Here is a 20769-nt window from a genome sequence, read left to right as displayed (position 1 = left end):
AAAATTCTTCTACGAGTGTTTTTATTCATAATTTTGCGGAGAAACAGTGAACCCGGGTAGCAAGTTTCGAATTCAGGGCCCTTTTAATGACTCGCTCACCTGCTTAGCATTATTCTAAATTCGATTTAATATATATATATATATATATATATATATATATATATATATATATATATATATATATATATATATATATATATATATATATATATATATATATATATATATATATATATATATATATATATATATATATATCTATATATATATATATATATATATCTATATATATATATCTATATCTATATCTATATATATATATATATATCTATATCTATATATATATATCTATATCTATATATATATATATATATCTATATCTATATATATATATATATATCTATATCTATATCTATATCTATATATATCTATATCTATATCTATATATATATATATATCTATATCTATATCTATATCTATATATATATATATATATATATATATATATATATATATATATATCTATATCTATATCTATATATATATATATATATATATATATATATATATATATATATATATATAAACTGCTGTTTGTAGAAAATGCAACACCATGAAAGAATCATCAGAATCAAATGAAATTTAATGCAGAAACGACTTGTACTGATACAAATAAATGATGAAATTTTCAAAACAAAAGAAACAAATTAAGCGTCCGAAATCAGTATTTGGTGCAGCCACCACGCGCTGCAATAAGTGCTGCTATACGACGTGGCATGGAGTCAAACAGATGTTGAATATCTGCTTGAGGAAGAGAATTCCATATCGCTTGTATGCGCAACCAAAGTTCGTCTTTGGAAACTGCAGGACGCGGATCACGAGTGAGACGCCGACCAACCATATCCCACACGTGCTCAATAGGCGACATATCCGGCGAATAAGCAGGCCAAGGAAGAAGTTGCATGCGTTGTGCTGAACAGATGTCTCTAACAGTCCGCGCAACATGTGGGCGTGCATTATCCTGCTGAAAGATAGCTCCAGGGATGCCTTGAAGGAAAGGAACGACTTCGGGCTGTAGCACTTCACGGACGTATCTGTTGCTATTGAGATTACCCTCAATTCGTATCAAATTGGATCGTCCATGATACGAAATCGCACCCCAGACCATAACTCCGGGTGTTCGACCACTATGTCGTTCAATAATACACTCAGGAAGGCAGCGTTGACCGGCATAACGTCTAACACGAACACGGCCATCATGGGTCCACAAATTGAAGCGTGATTCATCTGAAAAGACAACTTGGTGCCAATCAGCTCGCCAGTCTCTGTGCTCAAGAGCCCACTGCCGACGCAGCCGTCGATGATCCGCCGTGAGGGGAATCCTGTATAATGGCACCCTTGCACGCAATCCACGGCGCAGCAGACGACGACGAATTGACGAAGCCGACAATTGTACACCTGTAGCAGTAGACCAATGTGCTGCCAGCTGCCTGGAGGAAGCTGTGCGATCATTCACCGCCATGCGGAGCAGGTGTCGATCATCGCGCTCTGACGTCACCTTCTGTCGTCCAGTGCCTGTTTTTCGAGTTGTTCGGTGCTCGTCGGTCCACTGCTTCCAAACTCGCATCACTGTGGAACTGTTCCGCTGCATACGAGCTGCTATTGCGCGATAGGAAAATCCTCCTTCTCGAAGGCCGATTATCCTCCCTCGTTCAAACTCCGTAAGTTGCTTGAATTTCTTATTCTTCCGTCGTGGAGGCATACTCAGGTCTCACTAAACGTTTGCCACTAACAAATAATCATAGACTATTTTCAACGTCCCGCTACAGCACTTTATTTATACGCTTTCAGCATCAATTCAGAGGGCGCTGCGCGCGCCACGCACGCGCGATGGCTGTGAAACTTTATTAATTTGCATAATATCCTATAATTGACATTTGCTGCGAATTTCATTTGATTCTGATGATTCCTTCATGGTGTTGCATTTTCTACAAACAGCAGTTTATATATATATATATACATATATATATATATATATATATATAGGTTTTCGCCCAGGTTTTCACGGTTTCTTGCCGAGGAACAATGCTTTCATGGGGCACATTAGGGCCCATAATCCTCATTGAGAAATCCCTGACGCCTGTAAGCTACTTGAACATAGTTGCAGACCATGTTTATCCATTCATGGCAACAGTTTTTCATGCGGGGGATGGTGTTTACCAACAGGATAATGCACCATGTCATAAGGGTCGAATCGTCGAGGAACATTCCAGTGACTTTCAAGTCATGTCTTGGCCCCCAAATTCACCTGACCTTAATCCAAAAGAGCATTTGTGGCCCTACTTGTAAAACCAAATTCGTGCTGCCACCTACCCCCATGCAATGTGAGGGAATTGCAGAACCAGTTGGTGAGCACGTGGTACCAGATACCTCAGACTACCTATCAGCACATTGTGGAATCAATGCGACCGCGGTTACTAGCAGTTTTGAGGGCTGAAGGTGCACCTACCTGTTATAAGCAGGGTGGCCATAACGTAACGGCTCTTCGGTATATATATATATATATATATATATATATTGTTATTTTTAACCTTTTTTTAAAATTTAGGTACAAATTTTTTAAAAGAAAGTTTTGCACTATCGTTGCGACCACCTGCATCCAAAATTAAAATTTCCAAAAAATAGAACGAGTCCCTAAAAGTTACTGGAGTCCTTAATAGTCGAGTCCTTATAAACTTATATAACACTTTTGATTAACTGAAGAACATTTTTAAATAAATCAGCGTGAATTATTAAACAATAGACTGTAATAAATTTGAATTTCGATGGTTATTTTGATGTCACATTTAAAACTGTCTTTTGGTAGCACACAGCTATTTTAAAATGCCTTTTGGTACCACATGCTTGTGGTACCGGAGTTTCAGTAATTTTGTATTGATGCCTCGGGTCCTTGAAGCATATTTAATTAGTTTATTATGTATTTTTGTGGCCTTTGTCCCTAGCGATTTAATATGCTCTAGAAAATTAGTGTGGTGGTTAAGAACGACACCTAAGTATTTAATTGAATTTACTGATTTAATTAATTGAATATTTATTTGGACTACGGGTGGGCGTTGCTCAAATGGGTTCTTAAAAGTCATAAAATTACATTTGTTTATTGATACATTTAAGGTGATATTTGGAGCAAAAGTCGTTAGGGAAAGTCATGGCTTCGTTAGCATTAGCTTCTAGCTCTTTACCCGCTTTACCCGTTATTATGAACTCATAGTCGTCAACAAAGGTTATTGTTGTTTCGTTGTCGTGTTAAAATCCTGCAAGAAAATGACCGCGATAATTCCCCACAGGAGTGGGCCTGAGCATGAACCCTGTGGACAGCCCTATTACGTGTTTAATTCAGTTATTCCTAGACCGACGGCGAATTCTATTGATCTATTTGCAAGGTAACTGTTAATTAGATTAATTAGTTGTTTAGAACAGTCTAATTCGATTAATCTATTGATAATTTGGTCCCAGCGAATTGAGTCGAATGCGTCCTTAATGTCTGACGTATTGTCTGACGTTTGTATAATTTTTTTTACACTTTTTATTCTTTTTTGTTTTTCGCGACTTATTTATAACTATTTTTAGTGCTGATTCTGTCGATCTGCCTTCTCGGAAGCCGAATTGGTAGTTACTTAGTTTGTTATTGATTTCTAAATGATGGGATAGTCGTTGTTGAAAAAAATTTTCTAGTAATTTGCCTAGTTTTGGTAGTAGGCATATCGGTCGATACGCGTCTGGTTGAGTAGGTTCTTTGGATTGATTGATTGATTGTAGAGTTTAATGGCACAAGATCCAAAAGAGGACATGCTGCGCCAAACAGTTCGTTAATGCAGCTTAAAATGTAAAATGCTTAGAACATTTCTTTTTCTATAAAATACATAAAGGTAATAAAACCGTCAATAACGAGATGAATATATTTAAAAGTCACTAAAATCCAATAAAAGGTGTATTTATATAAGGTAAAACGGTGAATTGACAATAAACAGGAGCGAATAAAATCAGATAAAACCTTCTATATACAATATAAAATACCAATAGCTCGCAGAAATGCGAAAATGTTAGGATGATGGATTTCACCTAACAAATCCTTCATACATAAAATAGTGCTGTTGAAAAAAGTAATACGATGTTGGTTAAAACAGGGACAAATGGTAAAAATGTGATGAAGCGTAAGTAAAACGTTACAAGTGTCGCATTTGGGAGGAGGTTCTCCAAATAATAGATGAAGATGGGTGAGTCGAGTGTGGCCGATTCTGAGACGAGTAAGCTTTACATCTGCACTACGTCGACGCAATACTGGTATATGATTGAGATCAGATTTTATATTATATAGTTTATTTTGAGTTTGAAGATCCCAATGTTGTTGCCAAAGAGATACGATAATCTGCCGGATATGTAATTTAATATCTGAGTATGGTACAGAAATTGTTAAGGCAGTAGTGGCAGATCGTGCTGCAGAATCAGCCAACTCATTTCCTGGTATACCGACGTGACTCGGTATCCAGCAAAATAAAATATCAAATCCCTTCTTGTGAAGAGCGATTAATAAATGATTAATGAAGCATAAAATTGGGTGAGTATCGCTTCGAAAATTTTCTAGCTGGTTCAAAACGCTCCTACTATCGGAGTATATAAAATACTTTCGTTCGGAGCGTGAAGAAATCAGCCGCAATGCCAAAAGGATGGCAACAGCTTCCGCAGTGAAGACGGAACAAATATCTGGGATTTTGTAACTATAAGTATCACCAGCGATGATGACACCACAGCCGGCATATCCCGCAGATTTTGACCCGTCAGTAAAAACAGGCAGATACTCGGAATATTGGTGACGATGAGAAATGAAGGTATGCTGATAAATGTTGGGTGTAACATTAGACTTACTGTACATCATAAACGGTGAATGAAACTGATAGGATAAGATGGTCCATGGAGGTATGAGAAAATGATCCACTGATTGCGATGGTAATTCACAAATGTCGAAAGTTTGTATGAGTGTACGAACGCGAGCATGTAATGGTCGGACGTGAGAAGGTCTAGCTACATACAGTCTCTCCAAGCTTGTTGAAGAAACTTCACACCTTAAGGGATGTGATTTACTAGACATGACACGATAGTAATATGTCAGAGAGAGCTGCATGCGACGTAGATCCAGAGGTAATTGTTGGCAGACGACATACAAGCTTTCTACTGGACTGGTGCGAAACGCACCGCAGCATATACGTAAGGCCGTATGATGCACTGTGTCCAAGCGTTTTAAGTGAGAAGATGCCGCAGTGCCATAGACCATGCAATCATAGTCAATACGTGACAGTATTAATGCTTTGTATATTCGCAGCAAAGCGATACGGTCTGCTCCCCAAAACGTATTTGACAGAACGCGCAGCATATTCATTACCTTCTCACAGCGTTTTCTCAGTTGTTTAATATGAGGGAGGAAAGTAAGTTTTTTATCAAAGACTACTCCCAAGAATTTCGTTTCCTCAACAATAGGTATTGCAGTGTTGTTAATGAGTATAACAGGATCGTTATGTAACCTGCGTAGCCGACAAAAATGTATCCAGGAACTTTTGGTGGGTGAAAGTGTATGACCATTCTGATTACACCATTCCACAATTTTGTTGACTGTAAGTTGAAGTTGACGCTCAATCACTCTCATGTCAGATCCTGCACGAGATATATTCATATCGTCAACGTAAAATGTGCCAAAAACGGTGGGTGGAAGTATATGCAAGATGAGAGATATATGAACGATAAAAAGTATGACGCTCAAAACGCTACCCTGTGGAACACCTTCAGATTGAACGTATAGGTCAGAAAGTTTATTGCCAATTTTTACTCGAAAATATCTTTGCCGCAAAAAGTTTTTGATAAAAATAGGTAGAAGACCACGGAGGCCCATGTCATACAAAGCCTTAAGAATACCGTATCGCCATGTCCGATCGTAAGCCTTCTCAATATCGAAAAAGATAGAGACAATATGGCTACGTCGGACAAAAGCATTACGAATACGAGATTCCAAGGAAACAATGTTGCCCATTGTCGACCTACCTCTACGAAATCCACTTTGAAAGGCCGGAATAAGATGTTTCTTTTCGAGATAATAAATTAGTCGTGAATTAACCATACGTTCTAAAACCTTGCTGAAACAACTAGTTAGTGCTATGGGGGTTGATTGATTGATTGAATGTAGGGTTTAGTGGCACAAGGTCCAAACGAGGACATGCTGCGCCAAACAGTACGGTAAAATAGTTTAAAGTCTAAGTGCATTCAAATTTAATTGTAATACATTTATAACTGATAAAACAGTACTAGCAGGTGAATAAGACAAGATTAATTATTTAAATAAAATCAGATAAAAAGTATGAATAAAATCAGATATAAACCATGAGTACAGTATAATACGTAGTAAGCAAAGTGGACGAAGGGGATAAGATATTTACAAAAGTGTATAAAACAGTAGACGTGTTAAAATTTTATTATGCAGTTAAAAATACCAACGACGCGTAAAAATGCTGAGATCATGTCAAAGTTAAAACACAGTAAAATTTTGTGAGACAAGTAAAATGGTAAAAAGTGAATAAATCATGAATAAAATAAAACTTATATACAGTTTAAAATGCCAATAGCACGTAAAAATGCAAAAATGTTAGGATGATGAGAGTCACCCAACAAATCTCCCATAGATAAAATAGAACTACCAAAAAAGGTAAGACGATGTCTGTTAAAACATGGGCAAATGATTAAAATATGGTGAATCGAAAGTAAAACATCACAAGTGTTGCATTGAGGAGGTGGTTCACCAAACAACAGATGTAGATGGGTCAGTCTGGTGTGTCCGATTCGCAGACGGGTAAGTTTAACATCTGCACTACGTAGTCGCAACACAGGGAAGGGTTCCAAATTTGACTTATGAGCGTGCAACTTATTACTCACTTGGTTATCCCACTGCTGCTGCCATAAAGATTTTATATACTTTTTAATATGTACTTTTACATCTGAGAATGGTACAGATAAGTTTAGGGCAGTAGTGGCAGATCGCGCTGCTGTATCGGCTAAATCATTGCCTGGGATTCCAACGTGACTTGGAACCCAGCAAAACAAAATATCGAAACCATTCTTCTGAAGTTTAAATAGTAAATGCTGTATAAAACACAAAATGGGATGAGTTTCATTGTCAAAATGTTTGAGTTGGCGCAATACGCTCATGCTATCCGAATAAACGCAGTATTTCCGATTCAAACTGGTTGAAATAAGCCTTAATGCCAACAGAATTGCAACGGCTTCAGCGGTGAATATGGAACATATAGTTGGTATTTTATAACTGTAGGTGTCGTCAGAAATTACAATACCACAGCCTACATAGCCAGGAGATTTTGAGCCATCTGTGAAAACCGGAACATGTTGACAATATTTATGACGATGAGCTTTGTATAGTTGCTGAAAAATGATAGGCGCTACTTGAGACTTACTATATACTTCGAATGCAGAATGAAAATGATACTGTGAAACGTTCCAAGGTGGAATAAGCGAGTGATCGACACATTGTGTAGTAGATTCACAGATATTGAATGATTGGTTGAGCGAGCGCATACGAGAATTAAGAGGGCGAACATGTGAGGGTCGAGCATCATAAATTCGTTCTAAACTTACTGGGAGTGTTTCCCGTTTAAGAGGGTGTGATGAGGATGAGATTACGTGATAATAATATGTTAAACCGAGCTGCATTCGTCTCAAATCTAGAGGCAATTGGTGACACACAGCATACAGGCTTTCCACTGGAGAAGTACGAAATGCGCCGCTACATATACGCAGGGCAGTATGATGCACTGTATCCAACCTTTTAAGGTGTGAAGTTGAGGCAGTGCCATATACTGCACAAGCATAATCAATACGCGCTAGAATAAGTGCCTGATATATGCGTAGTAATGCGATACGATCTGCACCCCAATGCGTATTTGAAATGACGCGTAACATGTTCATAGTCTTCTCACAGCGTTTTCGCAACTGTTTAATATGAGGGCCAAATGTCAACTTCCTGTCGAAAATCACTCCCAAAAATTTTGTTTCCTCTACAATGGGTATAGCAGTATTATTAATGTAAATGGTAGGATTATTATGTAGTCTGCGTAGCCGACAGAAATGCATGCATGAACTTTTGGATGGTGAAAGGGTATGACCGTTCTGGTCACACCATTCCATAATTTTATTCACTGCCAGTTGTAGTTGACGTTCTATTACTCTCATGTCAGATCCTGAGCACGAGACGTTAAGATCGTCAACATAAAGGGAACCAAAAACTGTTGGTGGTAGTATGTGTAAGATGAGAGAGGCATGAACGATGAAAAGTGTGACACTTAGGACGCTACCCTGTGGAACACCTTCGGATTGAATGAAGACATCAGAGAAAGTACTAGCCAATTTGACTCGAAAATACCTCTGACTCAGGAAGTTTTTGATAAATGCAGGGAGATGACCACGGAGACCCATGTCAAACAAAGCCTTCAGAATTCCGTAGCGCCATGTCCGATCGTACGCCTTCTCAATATCGAAGAAGATAGAGATAAAATGGCTACGTCGGACGAAAGCATTACGTATACGAGATTCTAAAGCTACAATGTTATCCATAGTCGATCTACCCTTGCGAAAACCGCTTTGAAAGTTGGGAATTAGATGTTTCTTTTCGAGGTAATAAACAAGACGAGAGTTTATCATACGCTCAAGAATTTTGCAAAAACAACTCGTTAGCGCGATTGGACGATAATTCGTTGGTTCTGTCGGATCTTTACCCGGTTTCAAGATGGGTATAACTATCGCCTCACGCCAGCTATTTGGATAGATCTGCTCCAACCATATTCTGTTGAAAAGTACTAGAATGTTGTGCAAGGACGCGGTATTCAAGTTGCGAAGCATGCAATATGCAATACCATCGCGGCCAGGGCTTGTATTGGGGGATTTAGCGAGTGCTCGTTGTAATTCTAGGACTGTAAATGCTCGGTTATATTGAAAATGTTGCCTCGTTTCAAAATTTATTTTGCGGCTTTCAGCAACTAGTTTGTGAGCTTGAAAGGTTTGACTGTAGCTGTCAAAGTTGGAGATAGCAGCGAAAGTTTCACCCAAGATGTTACTCACATCTACAGGGTCAGAGTACGTGGTACCGTTTATATCAAATACCGGAGGATGAAATTCACGGTAGATACCATTGGCCCTCTTGACTCTCGACCAGACTTGTTTGGGAGATGTCGTAGATGTGATGGATGAAACGTAACGCTTCCAAGAGTCCCTTTGGGAATGGCGTCTTGTCCGGCGAGCAAAAGCTCTAGCTCGTTTAAAAGCCACAAAGTTATCGTTTGTTGGATAGCGACGGAAGGTATTCCATAATATCTGCTTCTCTTTGTGAGCTTTAGAGCATTCAGCATTCCACCAAGGCTTACGGAGACGGTGAGGAAAGGTAGATGTCCTTGGTACGCTAATTTCAGCAGCATGTATTATGACTGAAGTTACATTCTCAACTGCGTCATTTATATTGTTATCAGTTACCATATCTTCAGTGATATCAGCAAGCTGATTGAAAAGATTCCAATCAGCCCGGTGATATATGAAAACAGAGGGTCTGGGAGTATTATTAACAGTAGCTATATATGAAATAATTATAGGAAAGTGATCACTGTTATGAAGATCATCATCGATCGAAAGTTGTGAAAAAGGCAAAAGTGCAGGCGAACATAAAGCTAGGTCAATGCAATGGAACGTTTGTGTGGGTGCATGAAAATATGTGTCTTCACCTTGATTGAGTAAACATAAGTTATGGTCGGTTATGAGATTTTCTATTTGGCGTCCGCGAGCATTGGAGTCGGAACTACCCCATAGTTCGCTGTGACCATTAAAATCCCCGAATAGCAGGAAAGGTGCAGGAAGTTGATGAAGTAATGAGTTCAACTCTGATTGGGGTATCGAAGCATGCGGAGGTAAATAAATAGAGCAGATTGTAATGGAGATGTTAAAGTAAACTTGAACGGCAACAGCCTGTAAAGGAGTAGACAGTAAAAGGAGAGATGATGGGAAATATGTGGATATTAAAATTGCAACTCCACCGGTAGGTCGAATAGTATCGACACAATCTTTCCGATGGCAGACATAATTACGAGGTTTAAAATTATCTGATGGGGATAAAAATGTTTCTTGAAGTGCTAAACATGTGGGTTGATATTTAAAAACAATATCTCTGATATCAGACATTTTATTTCTTGCACTGCGACAGTTCCAAGAAATAAGAGACATTGGCATTATTTCTTTTTCTTTGAAGTGGAAGAGGATGAAGGCTCGCCGTCCATCGGAAGTTCATCGAAAAGGGATTCATCTTCCGAAGGATGTAGCGTCAAAACATCATCCATCTTCTGTGAAGCAGCAGAAGTAGATTGACTGTTGTTTTGATTAAATTTGGGGTTTTTCTTTTTTCTGGTTATGCCAGGCTTTTCACTAGGTGGTAGTTTTGAGTACGAGTTCTGCACTGAGGCAGGCCGAACTTTCTCTGAGAAATTAGTTCGAGATGCTTTTGTAGGTGGAGGAGATGTTGATATAGGCCTACGAGATGTCGACGGTCCAGTAAAATTAAATACGGGTTTTTTGTTGAGTGTAGTAGATGGAATAGGAAGTTTTCGGTTTGTGTGCTGTGAGGAATTTGCTGGTAAAATATCGGTTTGAGTGCTCACTGAATTATATGAAATCTTAGCAGCCGCAGAATAGGACACACCCGGACGAGGTGTACGGGCTGTAACTATTCGGCGTGCTTCACTAAATGTCAGGTTTTGCATTACTTTGATAGATTGTATTTCCTTTTCCTGTGACCATTTAGGACAACCCCTGGAGTAGGCCACATGATCACCCTTGCAATTTACGCAAAGGGGTGGCAACTCACAGGAAGTGTCCTCGTGGTCAATGCCAGAACAACGAGCACAGGTAGCTTTGCCTCGACACGATGTTTTAGAGTGTCCAAACCTTTGACAATTAAAACATCTCAAAGGATTGGGCACATATGGTCGAACTGGACAGTTATGCCAAGCAAGCTTCACCGAAGATGGCAGTTTGGGTAAGTTAAACGTAAGGATAAGATGCTTCGTAGGGATGAGTTTACCATCCCTGCGAATCTTGATCCTTCGTACAGATGAAACATGCTGGTTTTCTAATTCCTCTACTATCATTTCTTCTGTGTCATTTATGAAATCTGCTTCTGAAATAACACCTCTGCAGGTGTTCAAAAATTTATGTGGTGTAATAGCAACATCAAACGAGCACATTTTAGTACATGTTGCTAAAATAGTAGCTTGTTTATCTGAGGAGACTTGAACGAGGAGGTCACCAGAACGCAGCTTTTTCACCGAGGCTACTTCCCCCAAAACAGAGAGAAGAGCCTTGTGTATCAAAATTGGGGATACATTTGTGAAAGATGTATTTGGTATAGCAGGGTTAGTTAGATTTATCATAAAGAATCTAGCGTAGTCATATGGTGTAAGGGGTGTTCCGCTGTTTTTGCTTTGGTGTGCGGAACTGAACACCTTACCATTTTCAGCCATAGAAAATAAGAATTATTTCTACTACTAGCGGCATCACCCACCACGGAGTCCTACTTAGGGGATGCAATTAACGAATTGGTGTTGCCACCAACCCGCTATCTGACATCGATGCTGACCAATAGCTATACGCCCGTAAGCCACCCCTGAAGCAGCCTCCACCCTTAACGAGGTGCCCAGTAGGTGACCCCGGGCTTGACCCTAGCCAACAGATGACGATTGTGACCAGCCGATTGGTGCACACAGGCCAATATGCACCTCCCGTTTACCTGAAGCAAGGGCCAAAGCAGTGTATTGGGGTACCAAGATGCCCCTCAACTGCCAGGATCCCCTTTTCCAGGGACACGGGTCTCCACGCACGGCAAACACGCGGGTGGTCTCTTCCCATCTATGTCCAACACAACACGGTGGTAATCGAACACAGATGACAAGCCCTTACCAGTAAATTCGGCAACCACGACAAGGGGGAAGAGAAAGGAGAAAGTAGGAGAAAAGGGAGAGGAAACGGAAGGGAGGATAGATCACTAGGGTACCCCGGGGCGTGACTCCCTGTATTTACCTAAAGAAGGTAAACCCCCTCAGGGGTTAGTGCTATGGGGCGATAGTTGATAGGTTCTGTTGGATCTTTACCTGGCTTTAAAATCGGTATAACTATAGCTTCACGCCAACCAGTTGGATATGTCTGTTCTGTCCATATTCTGTTGAAGAGCAAAAGAATATTGAGAAGAGACGCAGGATTTAAATGGCGTAGCATTCGATAGGATATCCTATCGAGGCCTGGGCTCGTGTCTGGAGCTTTAGCTAGCGCTTGCTGTAGCTCTTGAGACGTGAAAACTCTATTATATTGAAACCTTCGGCGAGAGTCAAAATTTATGGTACTGCGTTCAGTCATTTTCTTGTGAGTTTTGAAAGTTGGGCTAAAGCTGTCGATGCTAGAGACTGCTGCAAACGTTTCACCCAATATGTTACTCACATCTACAAGGTCAGAGAACGTGGTTCCGTTTCTAGTAAATACCGGAAGATGGAATTCACGGTATATACCATTCGCTCTCTTGACTCTCGACTAGACTTGTCTGGGAGATGTTGTAGATGTGATGGATGAAACATAACGTGACCAAGAGTCTTTCTGACTTTGGCGCCGAACCTTGCGAGCAAGGGCTCTAGCCCGTTTAAAAGCCACAAGGTTATCAGTTGTTGGATAACGACGGAAATAGTTCCATTGTTTTTGCTGTTTTTTGTGAGTCTTAGAGCATTCTGTATTCCACCAAGGCTTCCGATGACGTGGAATAGAATTGGATGTTTTTGGAATACTAGCATCTGCTGCATTGATTATTATTGATGTTACTGTCTCAACAACAGTTTCAATATTGTCATTTGAATCCATATCATTTTTTATTTCAGCAAGTTGTGTGAAAAGATTCCAATCCGCCCGATGATATATGAAAACTGATGGTCTGGGAGTAATAATAAAAGTAGATGATTATGTAACAATGATAGGAAAATGATCACTGTTATGAAGATCATCATCGACTGAAAATTGTGTGAAAGGTAAAAGTGAAGGTGAACATAAAGCCAGATCAATGCAGTGAAAGGTCTGAGTTGCTGCATGAAAATAAGTGTCCTCACCTTGGTCCAGTAGACAAAGATTATGGTCCTCGAGGAGTGTTTCAACTTGATGCCCTCGAGCATTTGTGTCGGGACTACCCCACAGTACGTTATGACCATTAAAATCTCCAAGTAAAATGAAAGGCTTGGGCAATTGATTCATCAAAATGTTTAACTCGTGTTGAGAAACTGGATCATTTGGAGGTAAATATACAGAGCAGATTGCAATGGAGATATCAATATGAATTTGAACGGCTACGACCTGTAATGAAGTTGACAATGAAAGGTAAGTTGACGGGAAATATGTCGAAGTTAAAAGCGCAACACCACCATTAGCTCGATTACCAAAGACGGAATCACTGCGATGGCAGACATAGTTACGCAAGGTAAGATTGTCAGATGATCTTAAATGTGTCTCTTGAAGAGCAAAACATGAAGGATGATATTTAGAGACAATATCTCTGATGTCAGAGATCTTATTACGTACGCTACGACAATTCCATGAGATAATGGATATTGTCATTATCTTTTTATTTTAGGTTTTGGTTTAGACGAGACGTCCATCGGTGGGTCATCAAAAATTGATTCATCATCCGATGAATGTAACGCCAGAGCAACGTCCATTCTTTGTGAAACTTCAGAAGCGGACTGAAATGAAAATTTAGGGTCTTTTTTCTTTTTTGTTATGCCAGGTTTCATACTAGGTGGCAGTTTTATACTCGAACGCTGCTTAAGAGCAGGAAGAGATTTTACAGGTGATGAGATGCGAGATGTTTTCGGATGAGGAGATTTAGAAACTGGTCTGCGGGATATGGATGGTCCAGAGAAGTTGAATTGAAGTTTCTGTTTGGTTTGTTGTTGGGTAGTTATTGGTAAGGTATCTGTTTGTGTACTAACAGAGCAATATGAGGTCTTAGCTGCCGCGGAATAGGACACACCTGGACGTGGAGTACGAGCGGTAACTATTCTACGGGCTTCATCAAAACTTAAATTCTGTAAGACTTTAACAGATTGTATCTATTTCTCCTGGCACCATTTGGGACAAGTCCTGGAATAGGCTGCATGAGCTCCCTTGCAATTAATGCATAGGGGTGTCAACTCACAGGAATTGTCTTCATGGTCGGTACCAGAACAACGAGAGCAGACAGGTTTACCTCGACAAGATGTTTTCGAGTGCCCAAACCTTTGACATTGGAAGCATCTCAAAGGGTTTGGGACATAAGGTCTTACCGGGCAGTTATGCCAAGCAAGCTTAAGTGAAGATGGTAAATTAGGTATGTTGAAAGTAAGAATAAGGTGTTTCGTAGGGATGAGTTTTCCATCCCTGCGAATTCTTATTCTACGGACAGCAATGACATTTTGATCTTTCAATTCTTCTGTGAGCATTTCCTCCGAATCATTTATGAACTCCGTCTCTGATATTACACCTCGACAGGTGTTGAGTGATTTATGAGGTGTAACATCGACTGCAAATGAGCACATGGTTGTACAAGTTTCTAACAAGGTGGCTTGCTGTTGCGATACAATTTGTATCAACAGGTCACCGGAGCGTAGTTTTTTCACAGAGGCTACCTCTCCTAAAACGGAAATTAGGGCCTTGTGAATCAAGAAGGGAGAGACTTTAGTGAATGAAGTATTTGGTACTTCAGGATTCGTTAATTTAATTATGTAGTATCGAGCGTAATCATATGGTAAAGGGGTTGTTCCGCTGTTTTTGCTATGGTGTGCGGAACTGAACACCTTACTACTTTCAGCCATAAAAGATTTTCAACCATTTCAACTACCAACGGCACCACCCACCACGGAGTCCAACAAAGGGGATGCAAATAAAAGATTGGCTCTGACACCAATCAGCTACTTAAACACCGATGCTGACTGATAGTTATACGCCCGCGAGTCACTCCTGAAGCAGCCTCCACCCTTAACGAGGTGCCCAGTAAGTAACCGCAGGCTTGACCTTGACCAACAGATGACGTTCGTGGCTAGCCGGTTGATGCATACAGGCCAATATGCACCTCCCGTTTACCTGAAGCACGGGTCAAAGCAGTGTATTGGGGTACCAAGATGCCCCTCAACTGCCAGGATCCCCTTTTCCAGGGACACGGGTCTCCACGCACGGCAAACACGCGGGTGGTCTCTTCCCATCTGGGTTCGATACAACAGGGTGGTAATCGAACACAGACAAAAAGCCCTTACCAGTAAATTCGGCAACCACGACAAGGGGGAAGAGAATGGAGAAAGTAGGAGAAAAGGGAGAGGAAACGGAAGGGAGGACAGATCACTAGGGCACCCCGGGGCGTGACTCCCTGTATTTACCTAAAGAAGGTAAACCCCCTCAGGGGGTAGGTTCTTTGGAAGGTTTGGCAAAGTAAACCATGGTGGATGATTAGAGGTTATTTGGAAGTTGATTCAAAGTTACACATTTATTGATCCATTTGGTCAGTATGAGCGGATCGTCATCGAATACGCGCCTCCAAATCATAAAATTTAGCTCGTTTGAACCTGGTGCTTTGGTTGTTAGGAAAGCGAAGAGAGTATCTCTTATCTCCTTGCGTACTGACAGAACAATAAGATGTCTTAGCATCCGCGGAATATGACACACCCGGACGACGTGTATGAGCAGTGACGATTCGGCGAGCTTCATTTAAAATCATGTTTCGCAAATCTTTTACAGACTGAATCTCTTTTTCCTGGGACCATTTTGGGCACTTCCTGAAAAATGCACCATGATCGAAATTTTGGAGTGACAATTGTAAGAGTAAGATGCTTCGTCGAGATAAGTTGACCATCTCGACGAAGCCCGATTCTTCTAACAGCAACAACGTGTTGATGGTCGCGCAATTCCTGTAATATTTTCTTTCAGTGTCGTTGACAAATTCTGACTGTGATATAACACCTCAAGAGGTGCTTAGAATTTTATGAGTAGTAACTTTAACTGAGAACGAGCATATGGTTGCACAGGTAGAGAGAGTAGTAGCTTGTTTTTCAGATGAGACTTGGACTAACAAGTCATCCGAACGTAATTTTAACTGAGGCTATTCCTCCTAGAAGAGAAAGAAGAGCCTTAAGTATCAAAAATGGAGACACTGAATGACGTATTAGTTACCGTGGGATTTTTCAAAGCCATCAAGAAATACCGAGCGTGTTCAAATGGTGCTAAAGGTGTTCCGCTGTTTTTGCTATGGTGTGCAAAATTCAACCCCCCGCAGCATTTTCGGCCATAGAAAATTTCAAACACTTCGACTACCAGCGGCACCACCCTCCAACTAATTGATAATTGATTGAGTGAATGTAGAGTCTAATGACACAAGATCCAAAAGTGGATATGCTGCGCCAAACAGTACGTTAATGAAGCTTAAAATGTAATAATACAATTTTATTTTTATAAAATGCGTCAAGGTAATAAAGCCGTCAATAACGAGGCAAATATATTTTTAAGTCAATAAAATCCAATAAAAGGAGTATTCATATAAGATAGAAAGGTGAGTGGATAATAAATAAGAATGAATAAAATCAGATAAAACCAGCTATATACAATATAAAATACCAATAGCTCGCAGAAATGCGTAAATGTTATGATGATTGTTTTCACCTAACAAAATCCTTCATATTCAAAGTGCTATAAAAAGGTAATATGTCGTTTCTTAAAACAGGGACACTTAGTTAAAATGCGATCAAGCGTAAGTAAAACGTTAAAAGTGTCGCAATTGGGAAGAGGCTCTCCAAGCAACAGATGAAGATGGGTGAGTCGAGTCTGGCCGATTCGGAGGGGAGTAAACTTTACATCTACATTACATAGACGCAATACAGAGTCCAACTAAGGGGATGCTAGTAACAGATTGGTTCTGATACTAATACGTTACTTAACATCGATGCTAACCGATAGCTATAAGCCCAACAGTCACCCCTGAAGCAGCCTCCACCTATAACGAGGTGCCAAGTAAGTGATCCCAGACTTGACCCTAGCCTTCAGATGACGTTCGTGACTGACCGATTGATGCACACAGGGGTATATGCACCCCAGGGCTAAAGAGAATAGAAGGGCTGGTTCACTCCTTTGAAGTATCTCTCGCCGCGCCGATCCTCCGACGTCACTCTAGTGACGTCACTTTGGCGCAAAGCTCGCACTTTTACTTCAAGAACGGAGCGTTTGGCCTTACTAGCTCTAACTAATATTGGATCATTTCTTTTTGCGAGATATTCTAAGACATTTGTTATTTTCTATAATGACTTTCCTCAGTTTTTGCAGTGAATTTACAAGAATTTAAAACTATTATCGAAATACCAGTTTGCGCGATTGCAACTTGCAAAAATTCTGATACGAAAACAAAAGGAAAAAGTATAATTTTTCGCGTGTTCCCTAAAGTAAATTAACAACTATGTAAAGAATGGATTCCGAAATGACACAGTTAATATAAAACAGCAATACGTTTATTCTGTCGTAAAGAACTTTTATAAAAATTCATTATCTAAATAGAAACCGCCTCGTTACTTCATAAAGAAAGGCAGGTGAAAAGAATTAAAAAATGGATAAAGTCAAAGAAAATTAAAATGTAAATAAAAAGTATAAATAAAATATATAGTATATAGTTGAAATTCTCCTAATTTCATAACATATTTTTTAATGTAGTTATTCTAAATATTTATGATTTTTTTTTAAAAATTATATTCTCTTCAATTTAAATATCTATAAATTATATCATCGTAAATTTAAATGTCTATAAACAATTGTAAAATTTCTAATGTCATTATGAACCTAAATTATTATTTTGCTTCAGTAATTAGCGTTTAAGGTTGATGTTTCCTAATGATTAAGTATGAACAAATTGCTATTAACGACATATTTTAAAATCCGGGATTCTAAATTTAACTTAACTTATCGTTATAAAAGAATATGTAGATAAAAAAAGTGTCGATATATGCCTTCATTTTTCTTAATAGTTAAAGTTAAAACTGAACTTTTTAAAATAAAGTATTTATCGTGTCATTTTCACCAACTAGCAAAACATTTTTATAAGTTTAAAATGGCATTTTTTTTAATATAATAACCAATAAAGTTTTTTTTGAACTATGTTTATGAACGGAAATAATGTGTTAATTACGTAAAGTTTGAAGGCTAATAACCAGAAAAAGTCTAACTTATTTTTACAAAGAGAAAGATGCAAAGTTATCATAATATCTTTGCTTGCGATCTCCGAGATCTGTGGACACAGTGACGTCATGAGGAGGGAAATTGTAGCTTCAGCTCTAAGAGCGGAGTGAACTAGCCCTTCTATTCTCTTTAGCCCTGTATGCACCCCCCGTTTGCCTGAAGCTTGGGTCAAAGCAGTGTATTGGGGTACCAGGATGCCCCTCAACTGCCTCATCGCTGGTGATACTTATAGCTACAAAATCCCACATATTTGTTCCGTCTTCACTGCTGAAGCTGTTGCCATTTTATTTGCACTCCGGCAGATTTCCACGCTCTCTACGCGTAAGTATTGTATATACTCTGACAGTATGAGCGTCTTGTGCCAATTAGGAAATTTTCGCAGTGACAGTCATCCAATTTTGTGTTTTATTAACCATTTACTGATTACTCTCCACAATAAAGGTTTTGATATTTTATTCTGCTGTGTACCAAGTCACGTCGGTATCCCAGGAAACGACTTTGCTGATTTGGCTGCACGATCTGCCACCACTGTTTTACCTTTCCTATCCGTACCTTTATCAGACATGAAACGCCACATACGGCAGTTTATCACATCCCTCTGGCAGCAACAGTGGGACCTAAAAATTAATAACAAATTGCACTCAGTTAAACCAGATATTACCCCTTTACGTCTTACGTATATTATTACGTCTTCGTCACGCAGATGTTAAGCTAACCCGTTTCCGAATCGGCCACACTCGTTTGACACATTTACATTTACTGTTTGAAGAACCGCCTCCTCAGTGCGACTCTTGTAATGTTTTACTCTCTATTAAACATATTTTAACTATTTGCCCATGTTTTAACTTTTATCGTCTTACCTTTTTTGGTAGTTATATTTTATCGCTGGAGGATTTGTTAGGAGACATCCATCACCCTAACATTTTGGCGTTTCTACGCGCAATTGGTATTTTATACTGTATATAACTGTTTTATCCTGTTTACACTTTTATCTGATTTTATTCACGTTTCATCCTGTTTCATCTGGTTTTATAGTATTTATATTTAATTGATATTATCACTTTCGAATACTCTTGGTATGTTGTGTAAAAATCTAGTAAGAAAAATAGTAGGATGAGTTTACCTTTGATTCGTTTTAAAATCGCATGTTTGGCGCAGCATGTCCTTTTGTGGACCTTGTGCCAGTAAACCCTACATTCAATTCAATTCAAGCCCCTCAACTGCCAGGATTCTCATTTCCAGGGACACGGGTCTCCACGCACGGCAAACACGCGGGTGGTCTCTTTCCATCGGGGTCCGTTACAGCAGGGTGGTAATAGAACAAAGATAATAAGCCCTCACCAATAAATAATTGCTCCCAATAATAATTGCTGCTTTACATGAGCCGTTACAACATCTCATTTCAAATTGTAATCACAAATCTCACTTACATCCTTAAATACAAAATTAAAATTCAAACTGAAAGCGTTGCAAAGAAGGCAGGGTACAGCTAGGTAGATATAAAATCTAACTATGAAATAAAATAGAAAGGCTACTCATTTTCGAAAATAATCATAATTTCGGAATGTATTATTTTTTTCTCCATTAAATCAGAAAATTAAGTAATACAATTAATTAATCTCAATTTAATAAATTAAATTTCATTGAACAAAATCCTTTCAAAAGATACTTCATATTTAAATTTTAAATTTTGATGAACGAAACTATTAAAACTAAAGAAATATTAAAATATTCCAAAATTTAGCATAAATGTATAAATTTTCACAATTTTAAAACACAATATTTTATCTGTTTACGACAGTGAAGCTAAATTACGAAAATTCTTCTAAAGGGAATACAAATTTTTAACTACAAAACAATACTACATCCAATGAAAGTAAATATAATAAATATTTGTGTAGAGAATAACTAATGTTTTTATACCTATTTTTGCGATGATTTATTGCCTTCTTAATAAAATGTTTACGTCTCCACAGCAATTAACAATGGCTACATGAAACACGTGTCTATAAACGTGAAAAAAGTGATGTTTACAATGCAAGAAATTTAAATCAAAACCCGTATGAATTTCAAAAGGAGTAAGGTTGACTGTACTATTTAATACATATGTTTTCTCTAAGCGCTAATGTGATTGATGTTTTTTTAAAAATTTTATATTAGTTTTAATTCCTTATATTAAAAATAAATGGTTCTATTGTAATTTATAGTAAATGATCTCAGACGAAAGCAATTCAAATAAATCACAGAGATTTAATTTATTATTAAGAAGGGAGAAAAAAAAATTCCTATTATAAATTGCGTAATATAGAACATGAAATATATGTACAATATGTTTTTATGCATTATGAACCAAGTTGATTGTAATAAAACTTTAAAAAGTGAAGAGTTAATTGATTACTTTGT

General features: G+C 38.7%; 1 protein-coding gene across 1 annotated transcript; it reads left to right on the top strand.

The window, feature by feature from the left end:
- The first annotated feature begins 18560 nt into the window (after positions 1-18560).
- On the top strand, positions 18561-19076 carry LOC147808098 (uncharacterized). The gene has a single exon (XM_087166869.1). It carries the CDS (start codon positions 18561-18563, stop codon positions 19074-19076), a length of 516 nt encoding a protein of 171 aa, XP_087022995.1.
- Positions 19077-20769: the final 1693 nt, after the last annotated feature.

Source organism: Parasteatoda tepidariorum, chromosome 6 (genome assembly GCF_982258835.1).
Source record: "Parasteatoda tepidariorum strain Cologne lab strain chromosome 6, Ptep-v5.0, whole genome shotgun sequence".
NCBI lineage: Eukaryota > Metazoa > Arthropoda > Arachnida > Araneae > Theridiidae > Parasteatoda > Parasteatoda tepidariorum.
The sequence above is the reverse complement of the archived record's forward strand: the minus strand, read 5'-3'. Positions and strand labels throughout refer to the sequence as shown.